At 41.8% G+C, this 24,285-nt stretch overlaps 1 protein-coding gene across 2 annotated transcripts in view; it reads left to right on the plus strand.

The window, feature by feature from the left end:
• The window catches only part of LOC111871276, a 47,699-nt gene extending 23,751 nt beyond the window's left edge, over positions 1–23,948 (plus strand). Inside the window, exons 3-6 of one of the 2 annotated variants that reach the window (XM_023864257.2) lie at positions 13,322–13,357; positions 20,455–20,731; positions 21,972–22,134; positions 23,557–23,948. In XM_023864257.2, the coding sequence (XP_023720025.1) occupies positions 13,322–13,357; positions 20,455–20,731; positions 21,972–22,134; positions 23,557–23,583 (503 nt within the window). In that variant the 3' untranslated portion in view covers positions 23,584–23,948. Of the gene's footprint in view, positions 1–13,321; positions 13,358–20,454; positions 20,732–21,971; positions 22,135–22,438; positions 22,549–23,556 lie in introns of those variants that run through there. The other variant, XM_023864256.2, reaches the window with a different exon arrangement.
• Positions 23,949–24,285: the final 337 nt, after the last annotated feature.

Genomic DNA, 24,285 nt, shown 5'->3' on the forward strand with positions numbered 1-24,285 from the left:
GACTCAACTCTGAAAAGTTTTCAGACCAGAGTCCGTCACAGAAGTACTATGAAGAGCACAATCTTCTGGGATATGATGCCGTGTAGTCTACTGAAAGTTCGACAGTGTTTCGGGGGAAAATATTGGCTCTATCTTCAGAGTGTGCTTGTTGCTTGCGTCTTGCTTAACTGGCCTATTCTTCGGCCTTGATATTAGAGGAAGTACATTCCTCCGAAATGTTGCTAAATTTATACCGGACTAGACGGCGTCACATCCCAGAATATGAGGTGCTATCAGCAAGTATTGTAGCGTGTAATACCGTTACTATGCAGACGATCGCAAGAACGAACTTGCATTGCTTAGTAGTGACCTGTAAACACTCAATCACATCCGGGCTATCGCTAGGAAAAGTTCCATAACATCAGAAGAATTGTTTCCTGTTGGGTCCTCCGCAGGGCTATATAACGAAGACCCCCCACTGGCCGGCTCAGGGGACTGAGAGAGTTCAGTTGTGGGATATTCGCCGGAGAGGAAGGACCTGAGCGAAGGGAATGTGAAGAATTTCCACTATTAGAAGCCGTTGATAGGAAACGGCTGTTGAAGAAATTGAGTGACGGAGAAGTTTCAAGAAACTTTTATAAGCTTTCTTCATGAAAATGGCAACGACTGACAAAAAGGAGGCTCCTGTCAGATCCATCTACCGGCTAAATTAGCACTACGAGCAACTGAAGCACGTATCGCTCTAGCGGAGCATTTTGGTACCATAATTTCATGTTGCGTCAGTATTGTGTAGAAGCAAGGAGACGAGGCTCATGACGAAAATTGTGAGTCGCGATTAATACTATTTCATTAGAACAATTAACTTACATTTTTGGAACGTAACATAACGCCAAAGATTTCTCAATTTCAAAGGCTTCCTTTTAACATCCTTTTCTTTTGTAAAGAAAAGGATCTAGGATATATCTTAATGATGACCGGAAGTACCCGTTCTTCATCAGGGATATCGTTGCTTCCTTCGTCAGTATCATAACACATAAGAGCTACAATTTTAAGGGAAGGATACTATTCATAATAAGAGAGCAAAACATGTACTAAGTTTCGTCAATTCCAGTGAAGTATGCCTTTATGACGTCATTACATAGTTGCTAGATTTTGTTCTCAACATAACCAAATTCTCCATGCCGGACATTTGGTTCACAACAAAGGGCTTCTTTTTTCCATAAGATTTCCTACTGTAGGTACGACGTAAAATTGGAGGACGGTTTAGCTAACTTATTTCATTAAACTGGGCCCTTCTTGAGAAGCTGCCAATTGTGTAGCTACTCAAGAACGTCCCAGCATTTTATGGAACCCGAAGGTTCACAAGAGCCCTCCGCTGGTTCCTATCCTCAGCCAGACCAGTCCAGTCCATACCAACTCATCCTATCTATAAGATCCATTCTAATATTATCCAGCAACATACATATTGATCTTCCTGGTGGTCTCTTTCCTTCTGGTTTCCCCACAAATATCCTATATGCATTACTCATCTACCCAATTCGTGCTACATGCTATGCCCATTTAATTCTCCTTGACGTGGTCATGAAAACAAGTTTTAGACGAAGTATAATTAAATTGGTTCGGTCACGGTAGCCGAGCGGTCTAAGGCATGTATCGTCTTCGCTCGCTTGGAAACCGGGATCGTGGGTTCGAATCCCACTCAGGGCATGGATGTTTAGTTTGTGTGTGTGCGTTTTTCTGTGTTTGTATACAGGTGCTTGCGAGGAGCTGATTACCCGCCCAAGGACTCCTACCGTATGTGTAAGATCTAGGAAAACCGAAGTGAACGGAGAAGTTCATGGAGGTACGCCTAGGCCCACTGGGGCTGAAGTGCAAAGGAAAAAAATAAATAAATAATTAATTGTAAACTAGAATGGGGTTAGAAGACAAATCTGTCATATCGTGAAATAAATTATGTCGTGAAATTAGGCATAATCAAAATGATCTAGAACTGTTAACACGTTTCAACCTACGAGATGTATTGAAATTTGCAGTTGTGTGGACGAGATCGGAATAGGGCGAAGAATCATCGCGTTCTTATGACGCACATAAAGCTTCATCACGAAGAACGTCAGACCAGCCGTTATTTCATATTTATTTGATTTGCTGGACGCAACTTTTCAGACTCAGCCATAAATTTGCATAAAGAGCGCGTTGCATTGGCCTGTACGTCCCTGGGCACGTAGTATCAACTCACGTAAAGGCAGCATGCGAAGTTTGCAAAGTTGAGATGGAAAGTGCCGCCATTTTGTTCTTTGTAATGTACCGGTAGCGTAGTTGGTTGTGGCACTACGCTACAAGCCGGAAGGTCGCGGGTCCCGTTGAGGTCATTGCGTTTTTCAATTGACCTAATCCTCCCAGCCGCACTAAGGCTCGGGGTCGAATCAGCCTCTAACAGAAATGGGTACCAAGAATCTTAATGGAGGTAAAATGTGGCCGGTACATAAGGCTGACAACCTCACTGCCACCTTTGAGTCGATTATGTAGAAAATGTGGAAGCCTCGACGTCTCACAACCCTATGGGCCTCCACGGCCTGTTACAGGGGTAGCTTTACTTAACCTCACCGCCATCTGTGAACCGATTGTGTAGAAAATGTGGGAGCCTCGACCTCTCACAACCCTATGGGCCTCTACGGCCTGTTACATGGATAGCTTTACTTAACCTCAGCGCCATCTGTGAGCCGATTGTGTAGAAAATGTGGGTGCCTCGACGTCTCACAACTCTATGGGCCTCAACAGCATGTTATTTGAATAAAAATTTTTAATATATCGTCATTATAAATCTTATAGTTTTCCATCGTCGTATTGGCCGTTCTAAATCTTGCCTTCCCCTCATTTCTTAATGGAGTGCCAAGTATGGGAGCCAGGCTCTTGTTAATGTTCCAAATTGGGGAGGCACAACAGATCACTGTGGTCGCGGTGCAAGGGCCAAGGAGGCAAACCCCTTATACATTCATTCATTCATTCATAATGTTCCAAATTACTTTCCAAAATTGTGTTAGCAGATGAGAATCGTTTTCAGTTTATACTACTACTAGAGCAAATACAATTTCTTGCATATTTGAACACTGGGTTAGCATTCCAATGGTCAAATAAATAAGCTCATACATAAACAAAAGAAAACAAGGCATTTTGTATATAATTTAATAATAATAATAATAAGCTATCCCTGTAAGAGACTTTGGAGGGCCGTAAGGTTGTGAGACGTCGAGGCTCCCACATTTTCTAGACAATTGGCTCACAGATTGCGGTACGGTTGTCAGCCTTACTCGCCGACCGCTCTTTGCGTCGCAGGAAGTTTCCTTGTACTCATTTCGGTTAGAGACTGAGTCGACCCCAGGGCCATAGTGCTGCTGCTGGAAGGATTAGGTCAATTGAAAAATCCAATGACCTCGTCAGGAATCGAATCCGGGTTGTAGCATAGTGCCTCAACCAACTACGCTACCGCGTGCCACGTAATTATGATAATATTAATAATAATTCCATTACCACGAATCGAAGTTAACAATAAAAATTAGAGGAAGAAAATACATACAGAGCGGAGATAGCTCAGTCAGTATAGGGATGGAATATGGGTTGGAGTTCAATATTCTGTAGCTCTGAGCTTAACAGCTGTAGAGACATACAGAAGGGGTCGGTCCATGAGACTTCTTTATGTGGCCCCAGTGCAGGCAGTGTGTACCCCGCAGCTCCCCATTTCTGTTATTACTACATTGTTATCCTCCTGACACAGAGGGCGATATGGATCTCCGCTCTGACAGCGGGACCATTAGCTGATAACTCCCTTCCAGAAGCCACGAACAGCAAAATTGTCTTCTTCAGTGGCTGTTGCATGATTCTCCACATAACAATATTGAAGCCGGGAAAGCTCGAGTGGCTACAGGCTGGACGACCTAGAGATCCGAGTTCGAGTCCCGGTAAGGTCAAGAATTTTTTCTTCTGCACGTCGCCTAGACCGGCTCTGGGGTCCAGCCAACCTCTTGAACAATATGTACTGGGACTTCTTTCCTCTGAGGTAAAGCGGCCAGGGCTTGAAGCTGACCACTCACCAACTAGTGTCGAGGTCAATAAAACGTGGATCTTTACATCCATTCCCACATACGCCTTCATGGCGCAACGCTCATTTAGTTAACTTTACCCTACCTTGGTTCGAGTCCCAAGCGAAACATCGCTTGTCTTGACTGAGGATTTTCTGGTTATAACAGACGCTTCCTTTCGAATCTTTTCCAGTTCATAATTTATGAATCACCCTATCATTACACCTCATGTAATCCGGTTGTTGACAGTGTCTTGGGATGACTAATTAAAATCTTCATAGCATATTTTAAGTAATCCGATAACATTACAAATTTCGTTACAGAAAGCTTTCTGAATGGTCCTAACGTATTTGCCACACCAGAAGTTCAACAATCAGCCAATAGGTAGAACCGACTAGTTCTACTGAGTAGAGTACCACTTTATTGTGATAAGTAGATCCGTTGCTAGGCAACGGGTAATAAGTAATTATATAACATCTGTTGCTAAGTAACGGCTCCTCAAATAAACATGTTTCCACGGCAAAAACTGCACTGCAGCAAAGGAACGGTGTTTTCTATGTGGTCCGTGCCGATATGTCACAAGCAGGACAAGTTAGTGAGGAGTCTACTGTACTAATAGGTCTACTGTAACAGTTTCATTAGAAGTCAAAAGAAAAACACCAAGATCCAATTATAAAATTTTGAAAATCTCTTTTCATTGCATGGGGTACGAATATCTGTGATTAGGCATCTCAGTGGAGCATCGCAACCTCCGTCGCGTGCAAGACGGCAATAAACGCCGGCCAGTATGCATAACTGTCGTTGCCCTCAGTGATGAACACTTGCCTAGCAACCACCACCGTCCACATGGATGTGTGTATACATGCAACATTTCCTGGTTACAGTGGCGAAGAGAAAAATCCTTACACCTTGCTGAGAATCGAACTCATGTTATTTAACCCTTAAATTGCTACTAAACACACTGAGCTCTTTCACCTACATCAGTTTAGGGCCGGGGTTCTATTTCCGGTGAAAGCAAATTTTTTTCTTCTCGACAAGGTCCAGACAGGCTCTGGGGCCCACCCAGCCTCCTATCCAATAAGTAGTGGAGCTCTTTCCCCAGGGGTAAAGTGGCCCAGGGCGTGAAGCTGACCACTCACCTCCATTAGTGCCGATGTTAAGAAAGGTGGGGCTATACCTCCACTGCCCCCCATGTGTCTTCATGGTATAGTGTTTCATTAATTAAGCACATGGACGACTTCGCCTTTTTATACATAAAGAGTTTCAATAGTACTTAAGCATATTAGAATGTCCCTGTTCTCTCTGAAGAGACAGAGAATTTTGGGTGGCGGGGATATAAAAATCAACGGAATGGTAATTCGTTTTCGAGCACGGAAGTGATCCAGGCCCTGAGCAATGCTCACTAGCCTGGGTGTTCGTGAACGAAATTTGTCGATTCAATTTGGAGTATAAGTTACCTGAATCGTTAGAGAATATGACGGCAGAATTTTTAATTTTTGCTTAAATGAGAATTGCATAATTTGATAAGGTAATTTGGTGGCCTCTTGAACAAGGGTTTTTAAATTTTCATAAATTAAATTCGGGAGTGCTGCACGAGAACCACGCAGTAGTAACTGGGAACATGGAAAACAGAGTAAAGCATAGGAAACTCGTGTCGAGACGGCTGCTCGCAGGACCTTCCGGATTCACACTGACATCTAGCGAGAAGTCCGTCAACTAAATAATGCAGCGGTCCCTTGAGGTTTCCCTAACAAGTGTGTTGTTGATTTATTCTTAATTTTGGAATTCATGCAATAGAAGACGAAATAGAAAGGGATAAGAAAAAATTTTAGGGAAGAGTAATGGGGAAAGACTTCATTTCACGGGGAAACAGAAAAATTAACGACTTTTAAGATCCATGTCCTTCTGGCAAGATTCAAGGGAAGGTAAAGCCTTAAAGAAGCGAAGAGGGTAAAGCGTTAGGAAGTGGAATGTGTTACAGCCAGATGAAAGTAGTTGAGCAGGGACTTTCTTTATAAGATAAGCATTTTGATATTAACGCTTGAAGGATTGCGTTAGAGAGAAATTTTGTCGCCTCCAATTCCCATAATTCACTTGTCTAAGAAGCACTTTAATAATATTCCTCCAATCTCCAGCGTGCCTAATAATTTGAAAAGCGTGTATCATCTTGTAATATCGCAATATTCACGCTTGAGGAAGTTCTAAACACAGAAGTGGCTCCGTCATGTTAAAACTAGGTGTGGCCCCAGGTTTCCCCATGGGTGGAGCCGACAGCAAGAATTTCCTGGTAGAACACATAAGGCTCATTTTCCTGTTGCAGTGACTTCCCTTGCGTTGTCTTTCTCATGTGATGAAACAGTTTTCTAAGCGTGAGATCTATCATTGTCATTACGTAATTCCAAGTTGCCATACCAACGAACATTCGATTGTCAACACGTGTGCACGTTATGTAATGGGCATCGGAAGAGTTAGTAATATTTTATTTCAGTGTATCGTGTCTATTCTGTGAGTATTAATATTATTTTTTTTATATGGATATATCAGATGCATATAAGGGAGACAGTTCACNCGTCAACACGTGTGCACGTTATGTAATGGGCATCGGAAGAGTTAGCAATATTTTATTTCAGTGTATCGTGTCTATTCTGTGAGTATTAATAATATTTTTTTATATGGATATATCAGATGCATATAAGGGAGACAGTTCACGACTTAATATTTGTGCGCGTTATCAATGGGAGATGGCATTATTCGGTAAAAAGTAAGGCTGAAAGGAATATGGGAGCAAACATGTGAAGTTAGTTAGTACAAAAGCTTATATAATGAATGATGAAACTTCCTGCTGAATGCTCAACGGATGTTTCGCTAGTAAACCAGAAATAAAATTCAAGTTAGCTCGTCGGATGGTTCAAGTTATTGAAGTGAGTTAATTTTTCTTTTTTTCGCTTGGCACTACAGCCTCAGTGGGCCTAGGCCTACCTCCATGAGTTCCGTTCACTTCGGTTTTTCTCGATCTTACACATACGGTAGGACTCCTTGGGCGAGTGATCAGCTCGTCGCAAGGCCTCTACCTATAGACAAACACAGAAAAACGCACACAAACATCCATGCCCTGAGTGGGATTCGAACCCACGATCCCGGCTTCCGAGCGAGCGAAGACAGTGCATGCCTTAGGCCGCTCGGCTACCGTGACCGGCCGAGTTAATTTTGGCGAAGTTTATTTTTAAAAAGACCTGCATCTTTTAAGATCTAATTGCGTGTAGTCTGCTAAACGTTTTGCCACGTTTCGGTAGAACTAACTTATTCGATTTTCAGGGTCAAAAAGCAAACCAAATAAGAAAGCAAGTAGAACTGTACTCTGAAAATGGAAGCTGTATGTTACTCTGAAACGTCGGTGCTACAGGATACAGGGCGTATTAACTCTTAATAATATGTGGGGCTCATTAATGGATGTCAGAAAAAGTTTAGGAGTGAGGGTGGTTATTTAACGACGCTGATTTACCATAGGGTGATAGATGAATGAAGAATTAGAAAGATTTTGAACTAAGCAGTTGGTTCCTGATGAAGCTAGTCTCCTAACATTTTTCTTGCGCCACTGAGGAGAACTACGGAAGACGTAAGTTAGCATAACTAATGTCCCTGTCAAGTTTCGAACCGATAACCCTCCGAATATGCTACGTTAACGCCGTCTGTGTTACAGAATTTTGAAAAAGTAATTTAACTATACAGTTTTCTGATTAAATGTTTTTATTGTTTCATTTCAAACAATAATAATCAAAAATAAAATAAAAAAAGCAAATACAGGCATCGTTGCTTCAGGCAAGAACTGCAAGGACTTCATGCGTCATGTTGGTTCGTGTTTTGATTTTTTGCCCTTATTTGTGTTTTTGCACCGTCAGTAAAAACAATAATGTGTATAGTGTCCTCTGGGGTTACGGAAATGTCTTTTCATCTTCGTAGGTAAATTTTGTTATCAGCGTCATTGTTTTATTATTTATTTATTTATTTATTTATTTATGATTAGTCCTGCCTCCAAAATACGCGTAGCTACGGCCAAAGGCCAACATATGTTATGGACGTGACGATATAAACACGGCTGAGAGTTTGCAATACTTAGTAACTTGTAGAACTGTCACGTATAAACAGAACAAGTTTCACAGAACAGGCTGGTCTTCTCAGTCTCCATTAGCCGTTGCTTGGTAGCGGCTTTCAAAGTCGGACCTTCCCCTTTCTGTGGATTCCCGAACTGTCCCCAACCTCAGCTACCAGCTTCTTACTTCTCATAACTACAACTCTCGACTGAAAGCAAAGTCAAAGCTACGTTACGACCGATGGTCAGTCGGCTGGTCTGTCTTGGTGTCAAGCACCCATCTGGGGCCCATGACTAGATTTTTATTACTGTCAGACTGTTGATGTTGGGTGCCCTCTCTGGCGAGAGGACGTGTCTGTTGTTTACAATTGCTACCGGCCGTCTCCAGAGCAGACATTCACCGTATTTTCCTGTCTAAGATTTGAGACTTCCCTTTTCGTCGCCTCCTACGACCCGCAGGGCTACGGTAGAGGTATTCGACCCGGCCTCCACACGGGTACAACTGTAACCAAGAGAGAGTTACAAATATAAATCACTCCGTCCAATGTGACCTGTAAGTTTTTTTACTACATTAAAACTTAACACCCTTACATGTTTCGGTCTCTGTGGACCATTTTCAGAGGGCAAACATCACTACAAATAGGAAACCACCATCACATAAAGAAAGCAGTCTTCTGGAATTTGGCACCGTGTATAAGTGGTGTTAACCGACGTTTCGGAGGAACGTCGGTTAACACCACTTATACACGGTGCCAAATCCCAGAAGACTGCTTTCTTCATAGTCACCGCCGTGAAAGCCTCAAATCTTACACCATCACATAAGTTGTTTAGACGTAAAGTACGTACACTTATATGCTACAATGCATAGTACACAAAATAGAACATTTCACAAACAGCAGATTCCTGGGAATGTAAACTTTTTAAAAAATTGTATAAAATTTCTTGATGCTAATTAAAATTTGTTTGTATTTTCAATAATTAAAATTCGTAAACCATGCAGGCTCGTGTTCGTCCTCCCATCGTCTCTCTTATATGGGGCAGATATTGTGCCACCTGGCTATCTTGATGTGGAGGTTCTGCAAATATATTATGGGTATTTTACTATTTCAATGTTCATACTGTCTATATATAATTTATATATATATATGTTTGAGGATGTGTTATGTACTACCTTTATATCGTCCAGGGTTTGCTCGTGGCTGCTGTCAGTATTTCAGATTGCATAGCTAAGAATATAGAACGATAATTGAATGGTGGATTAAGAAACATGTGGAGAGTGATGATCGTAACTTATATCAGGTGATATTCTTGGTTTACCCGGGGCGAACTGAGGAAAACCGCAGAAATCTTCATACAGGACAGCTGACCTCAGTAATCAGACATGAACATCCGAACCTATAAAATACCAAGCAACAGTGCTGCCCTCTTAACGGTGACATTTGGTACTTCCATTTTTAAACATGGAGGATTACCGAGCACGTAACTTCTGAAAAACAGCCCACATTTGTACTGAGAGAATTGAATTGATAGAATGACACTATGCACTAGACAACCTGCTATCTAGGAGTATGACATAAATTATTTTCAACATATTTGAACTCGAAAAACTGACGCAATCATAGTGTCACGCGAGGGAGTGTCTAAAGACGGGGTTTGGATTGGTAATCGAATTTATTGGACACTTAAAATACAACTCGTGACTACACTTTACAGATCACTATCGCACACAGACTAATGTTCTCAGTCTATTACAGTCTCCAATAGTTGTTTCCTGGCAACGGCTTCTAACAATGGATCAAATATCACTGGTTCCACCGTCTCACGTAAGACAGATCTTTCTATAGAACTTATAGAAAGTTGTTCACATTAAAAGTTTTACACATCATATCCTTTTTAAAAGTTTTTCACTACATGTTTCGACCAATATGGTCGGTCGTCATCAGGTGTTTAAAATTACAGTCGATGAAACTGCTGTGCTTCTGTTATCGTGGCTTTGGTTATTAATGTATGGTCCCCTCTGTGCGCATGCCTATTCAAAGTGATAGATTGCTCTTCCTGTTGTGTTGCGCTGTGCTTTTTTCACGAATTCAAACCCCCTGAGAGGTTCTACATTCCAAATTAAGACGTCTATCGGACTGACAGCTTCCCGGGAAGAAACGTACACATGACAAAGCCGAAGCATGTTCATAAAAAACAAACCCATCCTCCCGTCAGAGAGGATATTGCATAAGGACTATGCCCGCAAGGGTTAAGTTGCAAAATATTTCTGGTCTTGAACCTCGAGGGGCTTGGCACCAAGATGAACTGATTGGCGGTACACCGCCAGTCGTAAAGCAATTCTGAATTGTTCTTAGCACACTTCCCTTGTTTCACAAAAAAGTATGCTTGTGAGATCAATTTTTCTTTGTCAAAACTCTTAAACATGTAGACGACACAGTTTAGTCAGATTTTGATTAGGACATATATGCATCCACATTTTCTTAGAACCACCATATTAAGTCATATGTAGAGATTTTGTTTTGGCGAAACTTTGAACAGAACAGAAAACTTAATTTAATTATGATCACGACATAATTTCTTGAAGCACAGGGGCCGAGGTACTGCACGAGAAAGCTGTTAGAAGCTGCTTCAAGCAGAGGAAAAGAGGAACGTTTTTTCTACTTAAGGTAAATTTTTTGCAGCTAGACACGACGGTTTTCCGAGTATATTTATGCTCCTCCAGAACACGAATCGTTCTTACTACGTATATTTTGTGCCCAAATTCTTTTATATATATTTAAATAAGATAAGCTCTGTTGGAGCAAAACATTTAGTTTCCAGAACAGTCGATTATGTGAAGTTCTAATTCTTGTAGAGATTCATGTCAGAACACGAATTTCCCTCTGTATGGGTGTGGAACATGGGGGCACGCGGTAGCGTAGTTGGTTGAGGCACTTTGCTAGAAGCCGGATGGTCGCAGGTTCAAGTCCCGAGGAGGTCATTGAATTTTTTTTCAATTGACCTACTCCTTCCAGCCGCATTATGGCCCTGGGGTCGACTCAGCCTCTAACAGAAATTAATACTAGGAATATTCTTAAAATATTCTTGGGGGTAAAGGGAGGCCGGCGCGTAAGGCCGACAACCTTGCCGCAATCTATTAGCCGATTGTCTAGAAAATGTGGGAGCCTCCACATCTCACAAGCCTATGGGCCTCCACGGCCTGTTACAGGGATAGCTTTACTTAACCTCACCGCCACCTGTGAGCCGACTGTCTAGGAAATGTGAGAGCCTCGACGTCTCACAAACCTATAGGCCTCCACGGCCTGTTACAGGGATAGCTTTACTTAACCTCACCGCCACCTGTGAGCCGACTGTCTAGGAAATGTGAGAGCCTCGACGTCTCACAAACCTATAGGCCTCCACGGCCTGTTACAGGGATAGTTTTACTTAACCTCAACGCCATCCTATCCTATCTCTCTAAGATCCATTTTAATATTGTCCACCCACCTACGCCTTTGTCTTCCCAGTGGTCTCTTTCCTTCTGGCTTTCCCACAAATATCCTAAATGCATTCTTCGTCTTCCCCATTCGTGCTACATGCCCTGCCCACCTCATCCTCCTTGACTTGATCATTCTAATTATAATTGGAGAAGAGTACAAGTTATGAAGCTCCTCATTATGCAGTTTTCTCCAACCTCCCGTCACTTCATCTCTCCTCGGTCCAAATATTCTCCTCAACACCCTGTTCTGGGACGATACATATATTACCAATAATTCGAATATCATGAGAAACTGTTGTTGAAGTTTCCTGATTTTGGCACAGAAATTTTCCATCGCGTCACGTATTTGTATTGAATTTTCAGACAGATCATCCGATTTTGTTTCAGTTTCACATCCTCTCTCAGATTTCTTCTAATTTTTTTCAACCACGACGTGAGAATATGATTTACTAACGAATAAGATTTATTCTATTATAAAAAATGTCACCATTTCAAATTGCTTAGTGACTGGATTCGAGTAATGCTTACTGCCATTCACTTCATAACATTTTGTCTTCCCTTTAGTTGTCTAAAAAAGAAAAAAATTTGAATATACAGTGCTCTAATTTTGTATGCGTGTGGAATTTGGTCTCTGAAAATAAGTGAGGAACACAGAATGAGAGCGTGAGAGAACAGGGTGCTGATGTTGACACTCTTTGCCACCCTGATCACCGAACCTCAGGCCCCATAACTTCCATGTGTGGGTGTACATCAGATGTCTTGTCTACGAACCTAATATGAACACACGCGTGGCCTTGATGACTTTGCACCCAGTACATATCATTGCTTGTTACTGTAAACTTTACTGAAGTAATGTTAACTTCAAATACATGTAGTTCAGTTAACAGTTCATTGTCGTGCCAAAGTGCATCTAGCATTGTTTCATTCAGTATCACCGCAAGAATCACTTTCAGTAATGGTAAAAAGTTCAGAAACAACTTGAATAGAAAAAAATAACCACCGTTTTTAAATGTAGACAAAATTTCCTTCGCACATTTTATTGAAGCGTTATATTGTGTGAATAAAATATTATATATTTCAGTCATCATAATTTAGGTGTATATTTACACTATATTGTACACTACAAGGTTTTTTATATATTTTTGGCCATCAACACGTAATAAAGATTTTTGAATTCATCTTTGTGTTTCTTCTATTTTCTCTCTAGACTGATCCATGTCTCATGGAAAATATATTAAAATATTAAACGTTAAATTGTTGTGTTACAATTCGTGCTTTTGTGGTGACGGTAATAAATACTAATGTCCACTCAGCTTCGTGATGATAATTCAGGAGCTCTTTCAAGGAAATAGCTGCTGCGGTCTAGAAAATCGAAATTAACTGTCGTGGGGATTCGTTGCGCTGACCACGCAACACCCTCTAACCACAAATGTTGGCACTAAACTTCACCGACAAGCGGCGGTCGCTCAGTCGGTATAGTTAGCTTGCGGACTAAAATCAAGGAGTTTGTTGCTTTATTTTTTTTGTTTATATATTTCTTGGTTCATGTAATTCAAACAATGCCAATAGACTTCACATGCTGTCAGGTGTAGCAGTTTATGTGAAGGTCGAAATTTTCTATGGTTGGCACTTAGAGGCATAATGGAAAGTGATATACATAACATTCTAACATGTGCTCTGTTTTGTTCTACTTCACAGGATCGTGTCTCAGTTACGGCCATTCCTGTTGGGGAGGTAAGTTCTCTAAAATAATGTATTTGACTATCCTGATAACGTTCTACATTTATCGAAACTTAATTCAGGAGGAAATTAAAAGGAAATTTAACTCAGGTAATGCTTGCACCATTCAGCCCAGAACCTTTTGTCCTTTCGTCTGCTGTTCAAAAACATAAAAAGTAGAATATACAAAACTATAACTTTGCCTGTGGTTCTGTATGGGTGTGAGACTTGGTCTCTGATATTAAGGGAGGAACATAGACTGAGGGTGTTTGAGAACAGGGTGTTGAGGAGAATATTTGGACCGAAGAGAGATGAAGTGACAGGAGATTGGAGAAAACTGCATAATGAGGAGCTTCATAAATTGTACTCTTCTCCAAGTATAATTAGAATGACAGATAGACATTATGTAATGCTCCTCATTATGTAAATATCTCCAGTCTTGTGTTATTTTGCCCCTGATAGGTCAAAATATTGTTCTAAACAACCCTGTAGTCAAACATTGTTTGAGAGGAAAATATACCTGAAAAAGGAGTCATTTGAAACAAGTTAACGCATCACTAAATAAGCAAGTAATATATAATATTTGCGCTAAGTGTAATCATCTGAAAAAGATTTACTAAATTCGCAATATAAAATATTACCGAAATCCTTTCGTTTAGGGCATTGCGAAGTGACGCATCGGTTCGTTACAGCGTTCCTGAAACTACGTGTAGCTTCTAGAAGAAACGCGATATCCGTCTTGAAATCCACTTAAATTGCAAGGGAACACAGGGTAATGTGCGAGCAGACGTGATAAACGTAGAGGGAGTTAAAATTGGACGTTTGTCGCTCGTCAAGAAGGGATATTCAGTAGGTTACAAAGCCAGCCCGTATTCCGTCATGGCTTCAGCCAGGACCTAATGAGTTCATCGGCCGTGCAACGAAACGTGTGAGGCAGATCACTCACACTTCGGGGGCGGAACTGCATTTACAAATACTCAGTGATACAGAAATGGAAGCATCAGGATATTTTCATAATTCCATGGTAAAGCATCCTACATTAACTGACTCCATGGAGCTGAGTCCTGGAGAAGCCGCCAGTCCTTCAGCTACTCAAAGAGTTTCCTGAAATTTTATGGAATTGGTAGATCTTCATTTTGTTCGAAAGAGTCAAGCACACGTCCTTATCCTGAGTCAGATGAATCCAGTCAACATCCTGTTTCTCTAAGATCCCTTTTTTAATATACTGTAAGGTGTGGATCCGTTGCTATGCAACGACCCGGAGGTGGGTGGATATAAAAGGGCCGTTCCTGGGCAACGGCTCTGTAAACGTGTTCTTTCTGGCTTTTCCACTAATAGTCTACATAAATTCTTCTTCTACTATCCATTTCTTGCTACATGCCCTGCCCATCTCATCCTCCTTGACTTGATCATTTTAATTGTACTTGTGGAAAAGTAGAAAGTATGAAGCTCATCATGTTTTCAAACGATTCAATATTTGTTTAAACAGCCTTTGCAACGGAAAGCAGTGTGTTTTCTATGAGGTAGAAACTGAATTTTTTAATGATATTTAGGCTGTCTGAAGTCTTTGTTTCAGTAGCTCAGACTACATAGTGTCGAATGGTAGGATTAATTAATTTTAAAGGATTTAGATGTAGCTGTTTACATCGTAGCCAAATTTAAGGTACTATCCTAGCATTCATCCGCAGGGACTGAGGAACACGACGAAAATCATCTCAGCGTGATTTGAATCAGAGCCGAGATTTCAACTCAAGGCCTCCCGAAATCAAAGCAGTAGCGCTATCCCTTCGCACCGAAGTATGGGGAAGTGCATACGGTCAGGGTTCGAATTCCGGCAGGGCAATATAGTTTTCACAACTACATAGCGTCAAGTCCGGCCGTGGGACCAACAGAACATTTTATACAATGACTACTGGGGCGGGGCATGAAGCTGACCACTCCCCTCCATCTAGTGCAGAGGCCAAAAATTGTGGAGCTATACCTCCAGTCCCCCATACGTCTTCAAAGCGTGATGCGCTATTACTTAAGCACAGGGATGGTTTTGCCTTACACTTACTTACAGCAACGCTGTGTTTGCCCTTGCTGGCTACTTGGTTAGTTATTTTTCAACCCTGAAAATTGAAGCTGTACGTTCCTTCGAAACCCTGGTATACTTCTACCAGACTACACGGTTTCACATCCAAGAAGATGATTCTCATAGCTAAAGGAGTGTCAACCTCACGTACGAATTGCTGCTTGCTTCTTCTAGTCGCAGTATATTCCTTCGAAACGTCGGTAGACTTCTAGCACATTACACGGAGTCACACTGCATTATGACCGCCGTGAGGACGTCAAATCTAGCCGGGTAGAAACAGTCCTAACGATCTGGATGTAGAGCGTTTTGGTCGCGTAATTAGATGACGCGGATTGATACGAATAAAAGTCACATGATTTCCACAAAAACAAAGGATTGGAACCGAAACGAAAATCTGTTTCTCTGATTATTTTTAAACCAGTTTCCGTCACGATAGCCTGACACTGATTCTCGGGTCCTGAAGTGAAATTTACTGTTCTCTTTTCCCTATGCTGGGGCTCGCGGTAGCGTAGGTGGTTGAGGCACTATGTTACAAGCCGAAAGGTCGCGGGTTCCGAAGAGATCGTTGCAATTTTTAGTTGACCTAGTCCTGCTAAAGAATCCATACAGGTCCGAGGCTTCTTGTGATCTTTCGTAACAAGCTTATTTTTAAAGTTAGGTGTTCTCAGCCCCAAGCCCAAAAACCCAAGCTGGAGGTTCATCCCTTGTCGGCTGTCCGCGACTGCTTATTCAATATATTCACAGCAACCCTCCACACCTGGAAGCCGTCCCCTCCATGCGCAACCTGAGGACGCGCCATGCCGTGATGACAAGGGCCCCACTAAGGCCATGTAGCACGAATGGGGTAGAAGAGGAATGCATATAGAATATTGGTGGGAAACTCAGAAGGAAAGACATCACTAGGAACACCAAAATGTAGGTGGGTGGACAATATTAAAATGGATCTTACAGAGATAGAATGGGATAATATGGATTGGATTGATCTGGCTCAGAATAGGGACTAGATGAGGGCTCTTGTGGACACGGTAATGAAACTTTGGGTTCCATATAATGCTAGGAAGTTCTTGAGTAGCTACACAATTGGCAATTAGAGGCTTCTCAAGAAGGGCTCAGCTCCGTGAGTGAGTGAGTGACCTAATCCTTCCAGCCGCGCCATGGCCCTGGGGTCGACACAGCCTCTGACAAAAACGAGTATCAGGAATCTTCCTGGGGGTAAAGGGCGGCCGGCCGGCGCGTAAGGTTCACAACCTCACCGCCATCCGTGAGCCGGTTGTCTAGAAAATGTGGGATACTCGACGTCTCAAGAACCTATGGGCCTCCACTTAAACTCACCACCATGTGTGAGCCGATTGTCTACAAAATGTGGGAGCCTCGACGTCTCACAACCCTATGGGCCTCCACGGCCTGTTACAGGAATAGCTTTACCTTTTTTTTTAACTTTACCTTTCACTTAGATATTTCAAATTGAATAGCAGCTTAATTTAATTCATATTTTGATAGTCGCTCGTAGAAAGAAGAAATTACTGATGAGGTCGATTGGTTTTAGAACTGAAACAGCAAACGAATAGCTTGAATAAAATAAAACAAGTAAATATAATTTACTCCAATTGTAGAACTATATAGTTTAGGTTTGCGTGGAATACTTACAAGTAGGTCTGTCCGCTCGAATCTGGGGGTATTGCAGCCATGCAGTCTGACAGAGGTCCACCTGCCTCCATCTTCATAGTCGGTAAGCGAGCCAAGCAAGCAACCAGCAAAACTTGACAGCAAAATTACCTTACAAATTTTTCGAAGACATATTTCTATTTATGTTTCAGGGCTCTCAGTGAAATGTCGCTAGTAGCAATCTTTGTGAATACTTAGTTGGTTTGTTCCCCAGCTTACTCTTCGATCCTGAAGATAGAGGCAGTATGTTCTTCCGAAACTTAGGTGCTCTTTCGAACTACAAGGCGACTGTATGCGTTGGAATATTCTCAGGCTGTCATCCGTGCCGATATGAAAATATTAACGAACGTTTGTCCGTTAATATGGGGTTAATAGTGTTGTGAGACGGCGATGCTCCCACATTTTCTAGATAATCGGCTCACAGATGGCGGTGAAGTTAAGTAAAGCTATCCCTGTAACAGGCCGTGGAGGCCCATAGGGTTGTGAGACGTCGAGGCTCCCACATTTTCTGTAGACAATCGGCTCACAGATGGCGGTGAGGTTGTCAGCCTTAAGCGACGGCAGCCTCTTACCACCCAGGAAGATTCCTGGTACTCATTTCTGTTAGAGGCTGAGTCGACCATAGGGACACAGTGTGGCTGGAATGATCAGGTCAATTGAAAAATCCAATTACCTCATCGGGAATCGAATTCGCGACCTTCAGGCTTGCAGAAACTACCTTATCGCGTGCCCTCGTGCTGTATCTATGACGTTAGTTAATTATGATATATATATAACCGATGTTTGCCTGGTAAGTTTAGGATAAAATTTCATGTATACACTGCTTTGATTGCTGACCCAGCTCTGTAATGTTTCGCAATTGATGACAAGAATAAATGACAACCCGTGTTTTTTTTTCCTAAAACTGGATCGCATCCCAATCTGATAGCATTATGCAATAACAGACCATTAGCATGACACATTGCCAGATGTCATAAATGTACCTCCCACGCAACACCGACCTGTCAGTCTGCAAAACTCTACATGACGTAACTACGTCAACGAACCCAGCTCCACTTTGGTTAATTCTGTGTCTCTTATTAGGAGGTTCCTGGCTAAAATACAGATGTATGGAGGAGTGGAGGTATTGCTCCAAATATTCTTAACTTTATCCCTGCGTCTAGATTAGGATAAGGACCAATGAAGGGCCCAAGTGAACACAGTAATGAAATTTCGACTACTATAAATTACTGGGAAATTTTTTAGTAGCTGAGCAACTATAAGCTTCTCATAAAGGACTCAGTTCCATGCAGTTAGATAGTTTTATATTACTGTAATATCTTCTGAGGATTCAGCGGGAAGCCTCATAATTTGTTTCATAAATTTTCGTACTATTTTCATCCATTGCTTTCCCTCGTATTCCTTCCCAGTCCTACTTCTTACCGAATGATACGTAGAGGCTGTTAAAACGCCATCTACCACGAATAACATGCACAAATAGTGAATCTTAAAATTTCCATGTATATAGTGTAATACACTTCATATATTCCACATAAAATACTGTCGTGTGTTGCCTATGTAACGCGACAAATAAATTCACGCAGGGCTCCGATTTGGCGAATATGTTTATGAACGGTCACTTTTCCACTGGTGAGTACAATTATTCACAATTTCAATATCACAATTACTGATTCTGCTGTAGTCAAAGCCGAACTGAAGACTGACTACTCTTCTAAGGTCGAACACAAACTGAACTGTTCTCGGCAACTTCTAGAGATCAACTAACTGTCTGGTCAGAGTCAGTGTTACTTTACGACTGGCGGTTTACCGTCAACCAGTTCGTCTTGGCGTTAGACCCCTTGAGGCCCACGACCAGGGATTTTTTCCCAACTGAACTCTTGCCGTAATAGTCCTTATGTAACATCCTGACGAGAAGATGGATCTGTCTCTTATGAATATATTCGACCTTTCTTCAAGAGTATATTTCGCACATATAGTGTTATTGAAATCTCTTCCTTCTCTGCCTCTGTCAGTACAGGCTTTACAGAGCAGATCATACCTAACTTACATATCTTATGCTACAACGAAAACTTATTCATTTGAACGGCCATAAGCTTGACCACCGCCAAGTTTAAGCCTCTTATATTTTCTGTGTCTGGCTTCAACTTATCCTGTACTGCGAACATGTTCATTCTCATGATTTGTGTGACTCCTGTTTGTTGCCTGTACAATTTTGTTATATAATCGTATACACACGGAAAATTTAAAGTTGTGCGCAAGCCACGGACCGGCGTGCTCCTTGGAGAATTTCCAGTGGTTCGCAAAATCTTGTCTAGTCAGTCAGAGTCAGTCAGAGTCAGAGTCACATTGCGACTGACGGTCAGTCAGTCAGTCTGTAAGTCTTGGTGTCGAGCTCCATTTGGGGCTCATGACCAGATATTAATTATTATCGTTTGACAGTTGCGGTCTTATTTCTGAGGGGCGCCTTCTCTGACGAGAGGACGAGTCTGTCTTTTGTATATGCTGCTGGCTCTTGCCAGCGCAGTCTTTCTCTGGTCCGAGTCCCTTGGGACTCGCAGCCATATTTTACTGTCTCAGAATTGAGACTTGAGAGAGAGAGAGAGAGAGAGAGAGAGAGGCGCACACACTTACGGATCATCTTCAGAGGGAACATCAATACTTATTCAGAAACCACCATCACAATAGGTGTTCTGATTGCTAAATTACATTCACACATAATGCCTGGAATACACAATGTATACAATATTCAACTTTTCACAATCACAGCAGCCTTCCTGGTATTAAGTGTTTAAAAATTTAGCTTACCTGGACTTAAATATATTTAATAGACACGGACAAATAGAAATGGAACTACATACAGAAAACCCACAACGACAGACATAACAATAAATAATCTCTTCGAAGCTGGACTTGTATAACCTGGTCTCGGACGGAATATAGCGCATCCTGCAGCGGCCCTTGGTCTCGGCCGCTGTCATGCAACGAACCCTCTGTTGTCTTTTCGTCTCCGGGGAAAAGCGTTTGCGGCTTAAGGTATCCCAAGGCAACGGCCCACTGTTATTGCGTTTCCATGGAAGTATACCTTCCGGATTCCCGGCACTGCTTGCTAGTTGGTGACTTACTACATGATATGCGTACATGCAACTTGTTATAATCCGAAATTATGCAGCCTCAAAGCTTCCATCTCAGTTTCACAAGTATATACAGAGACAGACAGACAGAATGAGTAGGCAATATTATTGCATAGCATACTCTAACTATATATGTAATAGCATATAATTGTAATCTCATTGGTTCAGCTCCTTCGTGACGCCCAAAACGAAGGAACAAAGTAAGTGGCACAGTGACGGCACTAAAGCTAAGCTTGTTTCAGCGCACGGCAAGAGAAGTGGCAACGTGCCGGCAACAGAGGAGGTGCCAGAGGATGGTGCCGAAGCCATGGCGGCCATTGCGGCGCCAGAAGACACACGATGGTTCCTTTCCAAGCTGGTGCGGCGCGCGGAACCCAGCGGTAGGAGCAAAATGTGGCAAAGGTTTGGAGGTCTCAGTTTACCCTCTGTTGGAGATCGGCGGCACAAAGAGACCCAGTGGAAGAACAGTCCCTCAGAGGAAGACCCTGATAATGCAGGGGAAAGCGAAACCGTAGTGAGGTGAGTGCAGCTGGGGGAAATTTGAATTTATCCCTACGCAAAGGCAGAGCTGGCCGGATCTGTTCGGGAGGTGTTGGGCTCGATTCTCCGCAGGGATACTGAATATCCTGTCTGAAATTGTATCATGATTTTCTTCAGTCCTCTCAAGAAAAATGACACGCGGTAAAAAGGTAAAGTTCTTCCAGTGCTGAATTAATTGAGCAACATGCCGTGAAGACGTATGGGGGAGTGGAGGTGTAGCTTTATCAGCTTTATTTCCGGCCGCTATACTCCCGGGGGGGAAAACCCTTGTGCCCAACGGATAGGATGCTAGGTGGGCCCCAGAAGAGGTCTAGACACTGTGGAGAAGGGAAAAATTATTCCCCCTGCTGGGAACCGAACCCCGGCCTTCCAGCTCGTAGACTGACACTATACCGACTGAGCTATCCCGGATCATAGGAGATGAGCTTAAATTAGACCACAGCCTTTTCCTTTGGCGTCCTTCCCACCTCTATCATCATCATCATCATCATCAAGTCATTCAAATTTATAGTGTCCAAGTTATGGACATCGTATTAAGTAGAATATAAACAACATTTAGCTCAATGGATCGGTAATAGACGGAGGTGAGTGGGCAGTTTCACGCCCCGACCGTCGTAACCCCCAGGAAACAGCCTCTGGCACCCACTGGATAGACTAGGTGGGCCCCAAAGGCGATCAGGAAGCTGTGGAGAAAAGACAATCTTAATCTCTTCCGTGAATCGAACCCCAATTCCTCGGTCATCCAGTCCGTAGAATAGTCATTATTTATAATTCACTTCTATGTCGAAACTTCGGGTTCCCTTGTATTCAGAGTTTTCTTTTGTGCTTTAATTCATATCATCGTTGTTGGTGATTAGTGAAACAACTACTACCCCCACTTCTTCTTTTCTCTCTCTATACCTCTATCGTTGCTCGGCAACGACTCGGTGAACACTTGTACCGGAAGAAGTGAAGAGATTCTTATATACATAAATCCAGTTCGTACCTCACAGGAAACACATGACGTCTCCACTACAAAGCCCAACCGGTTAATGCTGTTTAGGGAAACAGTCGCTGTTTATTGTGAGAACCATACGGAACACATAAATACACTGTGTGGGCAGAATGTGGTTCTTGCATGCTAAACTGACTGTTAGATACAGTAACCACTGTATTTTAAGTGATTTAATATAATATTTATAATGCTAAGTTACTTACAGATGATTGTATGTATTTGCAGGTCTAGAACAGTTGAAAGCTCTGAAGATGGACCATCCGGCATATTGGTCCCTGCAAGTGGAGAATACCCAGTGCAGGACAGCCAAGATGGCGAAGTAGTCCTTATGGCGGACGAACAAGCAATGAGAAGGATGCCTCAGAACTTGCGGGTCTATAAAATTATGGTAAATTGAGTACAAATACTTATATCGATATCAGAAAATAAAAGTGCAATAAATTTGCTGGAATAATACACAACGCATCGGTACATTAGCCTGTAGGACCTTTCGCAACAGAAGGTAAAGTGTTCCAAGCGGAACTCACATAGCTTAATCTTCTGTACCACAGATTCATCATCGTACAAACTCGTTATTTTTATTATTATTATTATTATTATTATTAGCGGAGCCTGGATAGCTAAGTCTGTTTATCGACAGGCTACGGGGTTCGATTCCCAAGAGCAACAAGTGATTTTTCTCTTCTCCACAGCGCCCAGACCGGCTCCGAGGCCCACCCAGCTCCTATCCAATGGGTATAGGTGGCTCTTCACCCGAGGGTAAGGCTTCGGGGACTTGAAGCTGGCCATTCACTAGGGTCGAGATCAAGATTGTTGGAGTTGTACCTCCACTTTCCTTCATGTTTTTGTGGAGTTGTGCTTAATTAAGAATAAGAAAATTTTCATAGTTACATTTATTATTATTATTATTATTATTGTCTTATTTTGTATTTTTTTTTTGTAGTTTTATGTATTTCTATGTACTAGTGCCAACTTTGTAATTGGCCCCTGTGCTGTTAAGTTTGCACGCAAATAAAAAAACTAATTGAATTGAATCATTATTAAATGTAGCTGAGATGGGAGATAAAAGAAGCAGATACACAATTTTGGTGTCAGATGTTGAGGTGATTTTCCTATAAAAAAAAACAGTTAACCTTATCATGACGGGACTGCAAATGAACGCCAACTACAGTCTCGTAATGAGAAAGCATTGACCTGCCATCTGTGTGCGAGCAGCACACTTCGTACTCCGTTACAAGCCGGACCCGTCGTCTCTTCAGAGATGAGGCTCGAAGCATGAAGTATGCAGGTGTCTTTCTATTGGTCATAGTCTGGTCAAGAACCCAAGCCAGGACTCGAAAGCAAGGCTGTCGGCGGCTGAGAGAGCAGGCCACAACGCAGTCATTGCCCTGCCCATAAAACTCTGTGGCAATCGCGTTTATGCCCAGCAGTTCTGCTCTTCCTTTATCGAGAGTCCCGCCATCAAAGTGAAAATGTTCGGACACTCACACAGACACACGCAACACCCCTGGGTATAGGGTGTGGTAAGCATTAACAGTAATGGGGTTACCACAGTTACATAACGCGGCACAAGCCATCTGGAACATCTGAAGAAGCGACAATTTTCAAGGACATGCATGCAGTATGTAGCAATAACCTAAATTGTGAAAATATTAACTAAATCAAATCCAACCCAACTGAGTTCACCTGAGAATAACTAAGGATAATAATTATGTAATAATGTTCCAGCTGTCCTCTAATGTAGATATGACTCTTATGGGAGTCAGCAAATGTCTCTTACTAATGCTAAATATGTCTCTTTTATTTTCAGAATCGCCAAGGAAGAAAACTGGAATAATAATTTGCAACTATTTACAAACCAAAAAATGTATAATTTTATTTAATTTGTAAGTTATTTCTTCGACTGAATTACGTTATATAAAATTATAAATTCTATAAACCCAGTAATAATTTATGTTCAAACTCTCATCCTCAAAGTGGTCAATAGTTTCAAACATGTGGCCTCACTATTACGTATAATAGAGTTAACAATCCAATTATTTTCATACTTCAGTACTTTTCTTGTTTCAGAATAAATGCATACTTAGTGCGTCCACTGAAATCTGTATATTGTATTGTATTTTCTGAGGGAGTACATAATTAATTCAAGAAAACGTGCTTTTTAATAAAAGTAATGGTGATTATTTCACCATTTTTATTATATTATTGGGATGTCCCTTTAAAATTCAAACTGAAAATGTAATAATTCCCATCCCTACTACCTGTTACCGCATAAAACTTTACCGACATCAACACTTGCACAGTACAGCCTTTGAAGGATATTCTGTAATCATGACTTCAATGAATATCTCCGATTTGAAACATTTTTTCAACATATATTGAGACTGTAATGACTAACTGCATGGAGCTGAGCCCTTGTTCTGAAGCTGCCAGTTTCGCAACTACTCAAGAACTTCCCAACATTTTATGGACCCCAAAACTTCATTACCATGTTCACAAGAGCCACATCCTGAACAAAATAAATCCAGTCCATGTCACG

This window comes from Cryptotermes secundus, unplaced genomic scaffold (assembly GCF_002891405.2).
Source record: "Cryptotermes secundus unplaced genomic scaffold, Csec_1.0 scaffold802, whole genome shotgun sequence".
NCBI lineage: Eukaryota > Metazoa > Arthropoda > Insecta > Blattodea > Kalotermitidae > Cryptotermes > Cryptotermes secundus.